The sequence below is a fragment of the Malaclemys terrapin genome, chromosome 3, assembly GCF_027887155.1.
Source record: "Malaclemys terrapin pileata isolate rMalTer1 chromosome 3, rMalTer1.hap1, whole genome shotgun sequence".
Lineage (NCBI taxonomy): Eukaryota > Metazoa > Chordata > Testudines > Emydidae > Malaclemys > Malaclemys terrapin.
The window spans coordinates 111,419,690-111,433,590 of NC_071507.1; the positions used below are offsets into that span (position 1 = coordinate 111,419,690).

At 40.8% G+C, this 13,901-nt stretch overlaps 1 protein-coding gene across 9 annotated transcripts in view; it reads right to left on the minus strand.

Moving 5' to 3' along the window:
• LAMA2 (laminin subunit alpha 2) overlaps positions 1 to 13,901 on the minus strand; it is a 474,663-nt gene that overhangs the window by 76,462 nt on the left and 384,300 nt on the right. For all 9 annotated transcript variants that reach the window (XM_054023114.1, XM_054023113.1, XM_054023109.1 and 6 more), the window contains 3 exons: positions 12,659 to 12,822; positions 7,569 to 7,707; positions 2,369 to 2,471 (listed from right to left, as the gene is read on the minus strand). In XM_054023114.1, the coding sequence (XP_053879089.1) occupies positions 2,369 to 2,471; positions 7,569 to 7,707; positions 12,659 to 12,822 (406 nt within the window). The remainder of the gene's footprint in view (positions 1 to 2,368; positions 2,472 to 7,568; positions 7,708 to 12,658; positions 12,823 to 13,901) is intronic.

The window sequence follows — 13,901 nt, forward strand, 5'->3', positions numbered from 1 at the left end:
AAACCTGACAGCTACATACTGCATGTTAAATATGTTCTGTTGGTTGAATTCCTAGGGCTGCCAAAATATGTTTAAGTGCAAAAAGCCAAAAAGACACACTAAGATCTACCTCCTCAGGGTTTGATCCCTTAGACCTTATGCTTTTGTACTACAACTTGCATGAGGTCAATGGGGGGTTTGCAGGAAAAGGACAAAAGGACTGGACCCAATCGTTTTCTGAACAAAATTTGTTTACGTTCTAACAAAAAACAATTTATAATGAATGTTATCACTACAGATGGCTTTAGGCACTATCAAAGAAATAACCAGCTATGACCTGATTCCAGAATCTTATTGTTGGCGATTTTCTAGTGATGATGCATAAAGCAAAGAAATCATCTTGATTGTCAGATACTATGATAGCTTGCAATTTGTAAGCAAGAAAAATCATGTCAGTCTCTCTATTTACAGGGTGCCATCTTTTTTATTTCCTTGCAGGCCCCATGTCGGTTTCTTCTCACAGGCTTCCAAGGACTGTAACATTCCTGTCTTCATGGTTATTTCCAGGTGTCCCTAGATTGCTATGATAATTTCAGTCAGTTAAACTTGATCCGACTATGTCATGATTATTACTCAAAATTCAAGAGATGCTATGAGCATTGCACATAGCTTTTTTCCAAAAGATCCAGGATGACATTTCAAACTACAACAAAGGAATGAATGTCAAAGTTACTGGATCTTAATTTGAAATAAGCCACAAAGTTACTACCCTGGACTTGATATCCTAAACTAAACTTGGTTAGTACTTGAATAGAAGGCCTTCAAAGGCTGATTCAGTAGGTGGCACTCTTCTTTCCAAATTTTTATTAAACCATTGACCCCAAATGCTATAGTTCTGGAGGTGTTTTTCTTTGGCTGACATAAAAACAGCAGTCAAGACCACTTGTGATCATTAAAGACCCCTAGCATTTTCCACAAGCGCAGAGGTGGGAACCTCAGAGTACTGGCCAAATTCAAAGTGGGTAACTGTATTCTGCTTACCCAATATTTCCCCTTCAGTTTCATTCCAATAAGATATTCTTCACTTTTTATCCTAAGCTGTTATGGAAGGTTGTTGACAACTATTAAACAGATGTTATATTCTACTCCATCCGGAGATGGCTTTCATTAGCGTTACAAGAAGTGATTTTGTATACTCTTTAAGAAGTTTATAAAACAGTTTAGGATTTATCTAGATAAAAAACTCTGGAAATAGGCTACTACTGGCTGCAAGATGTACTGGTCAAATAATGACAAATATATTAACCAATAATTTGTTCAATAACTGATAGGAAAATATTCAAATACATTATATATAGATATGATTTGACCTGCTTTACTATATATTAAGGTAATGCATGTATTTTGAGGGTTAGAATCTGACTTTAAGCAAAGCCCTCAGCAAGCAATAATGTATCAGCTGCACCAATTATGGCTGGTCAAAATTTTCTGATGAAAATTCTTTGCTATAGAAAATTGCATTTGATTCAATGAAAATTTTCATTGAAAATGAAAGTGTCTCATTTCCTCAAAAATGTTTGATTTTTTCATTGGAATACTGAAAACTAAACAGCAACAAAGTTTTTGCTAAAAACTGAAATTGGTTTGGTTTTTGACAGTTGTTAGCCCCAAATCTGCAGTTTTGAGGCTCAATGTTTATGGTTTTCAGTTATTAAAAAAAGTGAAACATTATAATTTTTTAATGAAAAGTTGGAATTTTCCTATGAACATTTTGATTTTTTCCCCCTTTTTCATTGAAATTTTCAGTGGAAAAACCCTCAATTCTCTTCCCAGTTCTAACACCAAGCCATGAGTAGTCCAGGGAGACATTATGACTCAGAGACATAGCTCTTCATTGCAAAGCCTATATTGCTTCATCCTTACTCCTAGGTTGGTGGGGTAATAATTTATTGCTGGCCTGTAACAGTAGTAAATTACTCACCACCCATACTGCTGGCTCACCTAATGTAGCCAGTGAATCAGTGATGAAGCTAAGGCTCCACCATTACCCACCCCCTTATCTGCCCACCAGTATCAGGGAGCAAGTAGCCCTACTGGACCGAACACCCAGATAGCCCATGTAGGCACATATTACTTCAATAGGACTTTGCATGGCCCCACAGTCAGAATTTGAAGCTAGTCTTAAATAAATAGTCAAAGTTACACATTATACTCATGTCATGCTATCAGGATGTCCTAGTGGTCTAAGGCTCTGCATTTAGGTCACAGTGTCCCCTGGCTGAGCATTTTTTTTTTTTAATTTTCCACTAATGTGTCTTCCTTGCACTAGGAACATACCAGATCTTAGTAGCTTATCAACATAAACTAATGTCATATACAGTACACATACCTTTAACATCCTTTTCTATCTTCTTGGCCTCATTAAGAACCCTGAAGCTCTTCTGAAGCGAGTTCTTGGCACCATCCTTCAGTGATCCTTGAGGACCAGATGCCTGCAGGCCAACAAGCAGTGTCATTTACAGAAAAGTATTTTTAAGCTGGTTCAGGGCAAGTTTAAAGCAATACAAAGAATAGGAGGAAGATCTAGCTGAAGAATCATTGAAATTTTAAGCGGTCATCAATGTACTCTGAATTATATGCTGCTGCCATTACACTGGTCCTCCAACAGAGATTAATAAAATACTTTTCACTTATTAATTTACTTTTATTTTTACAAGAAACCAGGGCTCCCCTGGAATGTCAATGATGAAGTTAATAAAAGAGAGAGAAAGAGAAATTGTTTCTGAATGTAGTGAAAGCAGAATAGAATCTAGGAGCACTGGATTTCTTCCTGCAACTATGGACACCATAATATAATACAGTTCAGTACTTCTCCCTAACAACAGTTATGAAACATTCAATAAATAGACTAGATCTCACAACACAGACTCTAATATAGACCACAGAGATGTTCTCATAGCAATTGTATTTCCTGAATCAAACCAAGTCAGTCAAGGTGAAATGAATGAAAATAGGCTTAGGAGGGGGACGAAAAGGTGTAGTTAAATCTGAAATTCTTATTACTACTAAATACTATTTAAAAATCTCGTTCTTTGAGAAACACACAAAGCTGCACCTACAGTTCAAAGGTTGACTGATAGGAAAAACTGTTTTTCTAAATTAAATTAGTATTTTAACTTGCTAGGGAATGCTCTAGAATCTGAATAATTTACTGTTCCGTTTGAGAGATTGAACTCCAGTCACTCCATAATACAGACTGCATTTCTTTGAGAATACTCCTGACAGCCAGATAACATTTTATATTAGTCATGGGTCATAGCCTTGTAACTAGTATGTAATTAAGAAGTAACTACTTTTCATTTTCCAGGGCAGATACATGTACTTAAAAATTAACTACATGCCAATTAAATGACACTGTTATTATTTAAGATTTATATTCCCATAAAGCCCAGAGGTCATATTTTTGAACACTTGCAGATTTCTCCCACTTCTCTGTTATACATTAGAGCCAATACATTTGCCTGCTCATATCAAAATCTTGTTAGAAGCCCTGGATTCTTTGGAAATTCAATACACCCTCACAATGTGGTTCTCTGTAAGAGAGCATTTTACTTCTTACTGTGTGGTACTCCATATACACACAGCTACCAGCTTCAGGCTCCTTGTTATCATATAGGAATGAAACACATACTTAAGAGCTTTCCTGAATAGGGACTGACTAAAGCATGTGCTTAAGTGCTCTCCTGAAATAAAATCCAGGTGACTGCATTACTGTGCAATAGTATTCCACACTTCCAAGCTCACTTAGGGCTTCACAGACCCAAGGTCTGCAGTCACCGTGCACACGGAACTGCTGATTTCAACATACCCATAAAAACTGCAGAGCTGGGTTTTATATATCTATTTTTAACAGAGTAACAGCTAATGTAATTCATTGCACGTAGAGTAAAAAATGATACCCATAATCCCTTAAAAAGAGTATCCGTGAGGAATCATTACTTGATCTCCAATGCAACAAGGGAATTGCTCCTGAAGGAGGCATGTTTGGCCAGTTTTGGCAGCAGATATACCTGTCAAATCAGATTATGTTTTTATGTTCTTTTTCGCTTCAGAAGCTGGGGAATGATCACTCTGTGAGCATGGAACTTCAGATCTAATGATCATTTTTGTTATTATTAACAATTTGCTGGGCTTGCTTGACTGGCTATTAAAACAGTTTATATTTGATAAAATGAATTGGAAAGGCGGCATTTGCAATGCAAAAACAAGATGTGGGTTGAATAAGGGGCTGAGTAATTAGGGCCAAGTTGGTATTTGTGCCAGCAGTCCTGATTGCACTACATATAGCATAAAGATAATATTTACAAAGACCTTTTCACAGATAAATAGAGATGTACAGATTGAAAACAATTTAAAAGGAAATATGCTATTCAAAAAGAGTCAACAAATCAAAGCATCTTATACAAAGTGTGCATTTTGGTGATTTGTGGCTAATAAGATATTGACTTAACGAAAAGCACAGACATTACCAATATCTTACTGTGTGCAACATGAGTGTTTATGTGTGTAGGCAAATATGTGTAATGGTGAACTCCTTCATGTTTTAATAGCAGGTGATATTGTGTGTTTAGACATATGGATTGATACTGCGTTTAGATTTCCTGTATCAGTTCATATGCTAAAAAATAGATGATAGAAAAAGAAAAGCACTGTCAAACCATGTCCACACTACCCTCCTTCTGTCGGTGGTGCGCATCCTCACCAGAGCACTTCCACCAACTGAAGAGGGGCAGTGTCGGGGGCTGAGAGCTGGAGCTCTCAGCTCCCCACGGCTCCCTGCTGGGAGCTCAACTGCCCCCTGGGCTTTTCACCTCCCTGCCAGGAGCAGGGGGCAGCCCCCCAAACTTCTCGGCTCCCTGAGCGAGGAGCCAGGAGTCCGGACAGCAGCACTGTTGGGAGCAGGGAGCCCAGATGCAGCAGGGCTGCCAGCAGGAGCGGGGAGCACAGGCAGCAGTGCGGTTGGGAGCAAGGAGCTGTGATGGCAGCCAGGCTCTACCTGGAGGCCACCACGGGCCCCAGGCTTTCTTGTCATGGCTGGAGCTGTGAAACTGACCAGAATGACAGCCACCAGCCAATGTAAGTAATGCAGTGTCTACTACACTGTGTCGTCCTAACTACACCGACACAAGCCCTATGCCTCTCGAGGAGATGGAGTTAGGATGTCGGTGTAGTATGGCACTTGCGTCAGTGGGAGCAACTGACATAATTAGGTTGACACAAGTTGCCTTATGTCAACCTAACTCTGTAATATAGAGCAAGCCCTAGTCCCTTGATCTTGCTTAGTACACCACACCTGCACTTTTTAAAAAAGTGATCACATTAAAAATATCTCTTGAAGCGTCACTTTAAAACTGTGATTCTAAACTCTGAACTAGAAGCCAAATCCTTTATCATGATTTAACTTTTCAGTCAGTTGACCCGATCACCATCGCTACCCATGCTAAGTAATGGGCCGTGGGAAGCTGCTTGAATGCTGGAGGAGCTGCATCAGTGATTAATTTATTTTGCTTTTAAAAGGGAGAATGAATTCATCATAAAAAATCATGGGAGGAATTCTTCTGTCATATTTTTAAATATGGATTCTCTTTTCTAGTCATCTATCAGGCTTCCTGCTACTGCAGTGCTTCTTAGTCTCTTTAGTTCTAGCTTTTAATACTGTCAACTTCATTTTAAAAGAAAGCATCCTTTCCATTAACATAAATAAAACCCTAAAATGGCCATATATCACACTTCTATTTAAGAATCTGTGTAATTCAGAAGTAGGTATTTTATTATAGGTTATGTTGGGTAGGAATGGCAAATACCTAGCAAGAAGAACTTCCCTAAACTCATTACTTTAAAAAGGGCAGCAGTTTCCTCCACATTCCTATTTTTCTATCAATTAGATCCTTATTCTATACAACTTGCATATAACAAATAAGGCTATACCTATTGAATCCATAAGAATGAGCGCCCTTAAAATGCTGCCTTAATCATGCCTTAGAGTCTCCTTACTTGCTAAACATTTGTCTCTATTTATATCACACTATCCACATCCTTTCTTCATTCCATTTCAAATTATCTATCCTTTTTCTCTATATAGTATAATCAGCTGGTTCATTGCCTCTCTGACATATGCCCTTTTGTAGCCATATAGCAATCACCTGCTTTGTTTCCTGACTATTGCATCTCCTTTCCCATTCAACCGTCATAACATCTGTCTCCCTCACTGTCTCTGAGGCATCAAAGGACCAAAAGATAGAGATATTTTTCTGTTTTTTCATTCTGAAAATAAACCCACTACTCTTTATTTGCCTTTGCGTTAAAATTGGTAATTCTGATAGAAGGAACTATGTTTATAGATCACCAGCACATATCAATATGTGAGGCACCATTTTCCCATCAAGAGATACATTCAGTAATTAGTGTTACTTGAACCGTAAGTTAATATTTGAAGTTGCTAAAAATGTGACCACCACCAATTTAAAATCCAGACCGTATTATCTTATTCATGAATATGGACTGGTCACATTGTCCTTATTTCTAGCCTTGTAGCTCTGAATCCACAGGGATTTGTATTGTTTCTGCTAGCTATTTGTATCAGTGCAATTTCTTTATCTGGTATAGGGACTTTCCGATTTCACTGTTTTCTGTCATCTGCAGGGGTATTTTTAGCCTGTGTCTGTGAAGTGCAGGTCAGTTGGTCACATATTTGCCTCCATAAATAAGCTTTTAACTCCTTCATTACTCCCAATACAAAATATCCCTGGCTTTCTGCCTCTGCTGAGTTTGTTGTGGAGCAGAGGTAGTTCCTGCATAGTTGAAGTTAAACAGCTAGCTTCCCATTATAATACCCATTTAAAATCCCTCTAGTTGCTCTGACCCTCCCAAAGAACCAACCCCCTGAAATTTTACTTGTTGCATCTCATCTTGGGAACGAAGCTTTTCTGTGAAGCTTGGTACAGTTTGGAAATACAGTTTTTTGCTTCCAGTGTTTAAAAATCTTTCTGCCATTCCTTCCCCAAAAGTCTTCCTTAGTTTGTGTGGCTCATCACATCTGCAAAATGGACTGGCCCCACCATCTCCAGTTCTGTTTTGTTTCAATGGCCTTGTTGTGGTGAAATGCCCTTAAATATTTTTAGGGAGCTATTGTGGGGGATTGCCAAGATAAAGATTTCTTCAGAACATTGACTTGAAACTGACCTGCTCCTGTCTTCAGGTTTAGTTGCAGCAGCTGCTGGCTTGAGTCAGGGATGGGGGGTGAAGGGACACATGGGCAGAAGGGAATGAGAGAGATAAAAATAAAGGGGAAGTAGCCCAGAAAAAGGATAGCATAGGGGGCACAGAGGAGAAAATGGGATCAGGAGGGACATAGACTAAGAGCATGTGGAGATATAATCTCAGAACTGGGGGCTCTTGCAGTAGGAGAGGGTATAGATAGAGCAGTAGGATAGTAGAGCATGGAAGTTGGAATGAAGGGGGTGCAGGGAGCCTGGAATATAGAAGCAGCCTGAGCTTCCCGTCCAACAGACACCATTCACTTTTCTTACCAGTTGCATAGCTTCATTTGCACGGGCCTTGGCCTCCCTGGCGATTCTCTCTGCTTCATCAATATAGTCCTTGATATTGCTATATGCCTTGAAAGCTACAGTGGCATTGAATGAGACATTTTTAGCTTCAGCAAGGATTCTGTTAGGGTGGAAAAGGTACAGCACACCATTAAAAACTGCAGTTGTAGCTCAACAGAGCAAAATGCATTGGCACTTTGAGCCAAACAGCCCAGATTTCTAATGATTGGCTCTAGTGCACAATGCCATAATTGAGGTTTCCAGAATGTGGGTGCTAAGTGTTTAAGGGGAGGTGTCAAATTTTATTTTCATAGTGTCACATGGAGAAACAATAGTTTTGTATACCGTGGGTTAAGGAGATATTTCACGTTGAAAGGAAGAATGGTCCAGTGGTTAGAGCATTAGACTACAACTCAGGAACCCTACATTCAATTCCCTGCTCCACCACAGACTTCCTGGGTGATCTTGGGCAAGTCACAGTACAGTTACACTTCGAGCTTGAGATGTAATTTCCATCTTGCGAAGATGTGCCCATGCTAGCTCACTAAAAATACCCATGTAGCTGCAGCAGCGTGAAGGGCTAGCTGCCTGAGGATTTACTCGGGGCGGCTAGCTCCTCCTGCGGCTACACTGCTATTTTTAGCATGTTAGTTGCTCAGAGCTAGTATAGGTTACAAAGTACACCTTCAGCTCTAAGTGTAGAATCACTGCTAGTCTCTCCGTGTCTTAGTAATATTGCTATAACAATACCCCTGTGAGGTTAGTCAAGTTCTGAGGTTAAATACATTCAAAAGATTGGGAGGCACATAGATACTATGGTAATGAGGTCCATATAAATACCATAGATAGTTAATAGCAAGTACAAATATCTAGGGTCTAGGTGTCTGAGATAAATAGCTTTATCCTGACACAAGGCGATAGCGACAGGATATCCCCACACAAGACTGTGCAATTCCTCTCCCTCTTGATCTCACACATAACACCACATTAAAAGCTTCAATTTTTAAAGATTACTTTTCAGATATGACTCCATTGAATATGAAACTGGTAATTTTGCAAGTATCAAATCAGATACTTTATCTGAGGTAATTGTGAGGCTTGTTCCCCAGGGATACTGTACACTGGCATGGAAATAGCTGCTAAGAGCTTCTACTCACAAGTCTTTAGAATTGGACCTGCTAGTTATCTGAAAAAGATGTGGGCAACGAGATAAATTGCTTGTTCCAAACTGTAAGTTACTGTGGGAGTTTTAAAAATATACACATTAAAAGATGTGATTTTATCCATGTAGCAGCTTTGAAAAAAAAAATGGCCAAAGATGGGAGGCTGTGTTACAGCAGGCTACCGGGGATCAAGAGAACCGTGTTTTGAGCGCACTGAGCGCTACACCTTGAGCAAGTCACTCTTCCTCTTCATTGCTCAAGGTATGTCTAAGCTCGAGTAGATATACTTGAGGTTAGCTTTACTCTAGCTAGCTTGGGTCCCGGATCCGTGAAGCTGCAGCAGCAGGGTTCTGGGCATATTTGTACAGCCAATGCTGAAGCAACTTCACTGCTCTGGGACCTGAGCTAGCTAGATTTAAGCTAACTTTGGTATGTCTATTCCAGCTGCAATCACACCCAATGATTGCAGCCTAGACATATCCTCAGTCTCTCCATCTATGAAATGGTGAAAATACTACTTACCTTACAGTGTCATTGTGAGACTAAACTCATGATTGCTTGTAAAGGATTTTGAAACATTCATCTGGAAGGTGTTATAGAAATGTTTTGGACACACAAATCCCATTGAAGTTGATGGGAGTTGGATGTGTACAACCCCACTAAAAATTAGGCCACTTTTATCTAGGAGCCTAACTTTACCTACCGAGGTCTGAACATTTTGGCCAGTGCTACTTTGGAAAGTGCTTTAAGATCCTGGGGATCATTTCCCTTTTCAAAGTGGGGCTTTATTATGAAAATATAGCAGCAGGCAACTCCACAATGTGTGTCTCATTGATGCCATATCAAATTTGCTCAACTTGCATATGAAAATATTTTCCCCCTAACTGCCAGCCTTGCAAATTCACTCTGGGCTCTGAAAATGAAAGCTGAGGATACATCCAGAGATGAAAGTAAGCTAGTCCGGTCCGGTCCAGCGTACCAGCAAGAGCCGGTACGCCGTGCCCGACTGGACCGGCTTCTCCGGTGCGATTTAAAGGGCCCAGAGCTCCAGCTGCTGTGGGGAGCCCCAGGCCCTTTAAAGTGCCACCCAAGCCCTGCTGCCGAAGCTCCGGCAGTGCTTTAAAGGGCCCAGGGCTCCCCGCAGCGGCCGGAGACCCAGACCCTTTAAATCTCCGCCAGAGCCCTGCTGCCGCTACCCGAGCCCTAGCCCCAGCCCTGCCGCCCTGTGGTAGCGGCGGCAGGGCTCCCATGGTGATTTAAAGGGCCAGAAGCTCCACGGTGGCTGGAGCCCCGGGCCCTTTAATTTGCCCCTGAGCCCTGGGGCTCCCAGCCGCCTCTGCAGCTGGAAGTTCCGGGTTGATTTAAAGGCCCTGGGGCTCCCAGCCACAGCTGGAGCCCCAGGGCCTTTAAATACTGAAAGGCCCCGCCTCTTCCGGTTGAGGCTCAGGACTCCGGCGTACTGGTAAGTCCTTTAAGTTACTTTCACCCCTGGATACATCAACATTGGTAATAAATGTTTGGTAGATCAAATGATGCCCCCTTTTATATCTCTGTAACTTCGGGTACAAGTGAGGGCACAAATTGCAGACAATGCAGTTGCACAAATGGAACAAAGAGCATAATATATGGTTTGCAGGATATTTATTACCAGCGATATGATGATGCATGAGAAGGAGGGAGCCCAGCTTGACTGACAAGTAGAAAAAAAAGCATTTTTTCATCTGTGAATTCATTAAATTTGATATGGAATTGGAGAAACACAATAAACAGGGAGCCCCCAGTGCTATTTTTATATAGTCCCTTCTGTAGAGCCGAACCATATTCCGAGTGACATATTTGTATGACATTCAATGGTGTTTTTGTATAAACACCATCTACTGGATAGTCTATCAACCTTCTCAAGCTTATCAGTTTATGAGTAGGGCTGGCTGGAAAACAATAATTCCATGTTGTGAAATTTTTTTGAAGTTTTGAAATATGTTTAGTTCTGCCCTGGAACAAAACTGAGATCTTTCAAAAATTTTGCAAAAAAACATAAGACAGAGACAAACCCGCTTCAGAATAGCCAATAGCCTGGTGGTCAATAGCCTAGAATGAGGGTAACCCAGGTTCAAGTCCCTGTTCTGCCTGATTTGAGCAGAGCTATGAACCCAGTCACCCACATCCCAGGTGAGGGACCTAACCACCAGGCTACAGAGTCCGAGTCTCTCTCTTTCTAGCCTAGTGAATATTTAATTATGTACGCAAAGTGGAATAGCTCAAGCAGGAGAGATTGAGAGAGTGACTCTATAGCCTGGTGGTGCTCTGAATCAGGCAGATCAGGGACTTGAATCAGGATCTCCCACATCCCATATCAGTGTTCTAACCAACTGGCTATTCTTGGATGAATTGGAGTCACTCTCTTTCTCACCAGAAAGTCCATCCTGAATCTGAGGAACCTTTCTGTGAAAAGTTTCAGGTTTAACTAATCAGCACTTTCCTGATTGAAAACAAAAATTGTCAAAAATTCCTGACTGGTTCTATACCCTGAGTTCTTTACCCTCTGGTGGATTAAGGACTTGTCTACATGAGGAAATTGACTGGAATAGCTAATGCAGAGCAAACTATTCACAATAGCGCCTCATCTGGACACACTGATACATGTGCCTTTTTCTGAGTTAGCTTAATCAAGCCTTGCCCCCCATGATTACCAGCAAGTGAGGAGGCATAGCAGGGAGTGACAAGCATCCCCTCATAGCTAGAAGTTGCTCTATGCCCCCCCGCATCTCTGCTTTCCTCTTCTTCAGAGTTCCTCAAACAAACTCAACATGGTCCCAAGTCTTTCCCAGAACCGGGGCTCAATTCAGTGTCTCTGCAAGAGCCGACTTGATGGTTGCAGCTGCTAATCAGCAATAGCATCTCAGGATTCTGTTTCCTGCACACACCTCCCCGCTCACTGCAGCCACCTGCTGCTCTACATAGGAGAATCAGCCACTGTCACACAGGTGTGACTCCTTTAGTAATCAGGGTTGGCTAGCTCCAGGTCCTCCTGTCCCAAAGGGGCAACACCTCCCTGTTACAGGAAGACTTTCCTTCAGTTTAAATTGTAGCAATTTGCACTTTCTAAAGCAGATGCTATGAGTTCTGTTCTTCTATGCTGTAATGGCCACAGGAACTTTTTGGCAACAGTATTTTGTGTGTACCTGCCTCTCCACTGTCTGTTGCACATCACATCAGTTTGTATGACTCTTTCCAAATGAAATGAGGGAGCTCAGAAACTGAATTCTAAACAATAATCTACCAAAGCTTTTGGGAACAAGTTTTAGGTATTCTCAATTTGCTTTGAAAGTGATGCTTAAATTGCTTCCTTTACCCCAGAGTCAGCAAGTGCACACTCTTAAAGGCTGCCAATTTCAAACATACAAAGATAAACAGACTTCTCCTTGCCTGTTGCAGTGTCATTTATTACTGTGGAAAAGTGACTGTAAAAAATGCCACTAAATGAGAAGGGTAACATCTTACACCAGTTTGCACTCACTTTGCCTTGGTGTATATGACAACACAAGGTACAAGGCACAGGAGAGATCAGATTGAAAAAATATTTTTTGAAATAGGAGAACTTCTTGTGAAAGTGTCCGTACTTTCCATTTACTGGTTCATTTTCAGAAATGTTTGGGTTTGATTATCTTGGATATAGCCCAAGACATGTACAATACCTTCCTAAGCCCCATATCTAACTCAGACTTTTGATGCTCCTCCAAAGAAATGAATCTAGCCTTTCCTAATTGGGCTCTATATAGAGCATTAGAGTCTTGTATATTCATAATCACAGAAGTTAAAGTCTGAAAATAATCCCCTTCTATTTCTGTCAGGGAATACTAGACACTAGGCTATGAGAGTTTTAGACGTATCAAGAAATGGCTGTCTTACCCATCCAATATTGCAGATGATTCATTCAGTTGGGCTGCATGGTTCTCAGCCTGCAACACCTTTTCTGGAAGCATCCTATCCTGAATATCTTGGGCTAGATCGTCTATTTTATCCTTCAGCTCATCAGCGATTGGTTGTATCTTATCCCCCAAGTTTTCTACATACTGAAAGCCACAAAACAAAGGTGTTTAAAGAGCTGAATGCAAACATCATAGTCCTTTGCATATTGTTTCTCTATGAGATGTAATCACATATGCTTGGACATTTAATAAAACTTCAGTGAACTAATAAGGAAAAACACATCAGTGTTGAAATATGGGGACAATTAGGCTATTTTGAACGCCACTATTCCATTGAAGACTCGACTGTCTTGAACTTAGTGTTCTTCCTTATTTCTTAATGATTTATGAGAAAACATAAACACACACTTTATACACAACACTCACACACATGCACTCTTAGGGAGATTTTTTTCTAAATTATGGATGCAGAAATATTTATACTATGCTGTGGTGATATCCCTGAGATAAACTGCCAAGCCATAAGACAAATTCTATTTATCGTGAACCTTTGACTGACTCACCTGCACTTTTGCTTATTAATCCCTATCACTATGGGCTACACTTTTGAAGTAGCCACCACTTTTCCCCCAAAGAAACAACCTCAAAAGGGTTTCTAATCCCGGCCCCCCAAATGTGGAATTTTCCCCAAAAATTACACTTGTTTGAGGTGCAGGATAGAAAATATCATTTCTTGGACCAGTGGCTGTTTTGAAATTCAATATTTTGCAAATTATCAGGGAGCTGCTGGAAAAGGCGACCGGTACGTCCCTCGGCCTGTGCCACTTCCAGCAGCTCCCATTGGCCTGGAGCGGCGAACCGCGGCCAGTGGGAGCCGCGATCGGCCAGACCTGCAGACGGGGCAGGTAAACAAACTGGCCCGGCCCACCAGGGGCTTTCCGTACACAAGCGGCGACCCCAGTTTGAGAAACACTGTTTTAGAGGTTTCTAAAATATATTTATTTTCATTTTTCTCCATTAAAGGTCTCGCTAGCTTACACTGGTGCAAATCAGAAGTAACTGCATGAAAGAAATAAAGTTATAGTTAAACTAGCCTAAAACTGATACAAAAATAATGATGTTAAAGTTAAAACTCTCAAATATTTCTGAAAGCATTTTTCTTTAGGCAATATGGCATATAAAGAATACATGATGGCATGATTTGTTCTAATGTGTTATTGGCT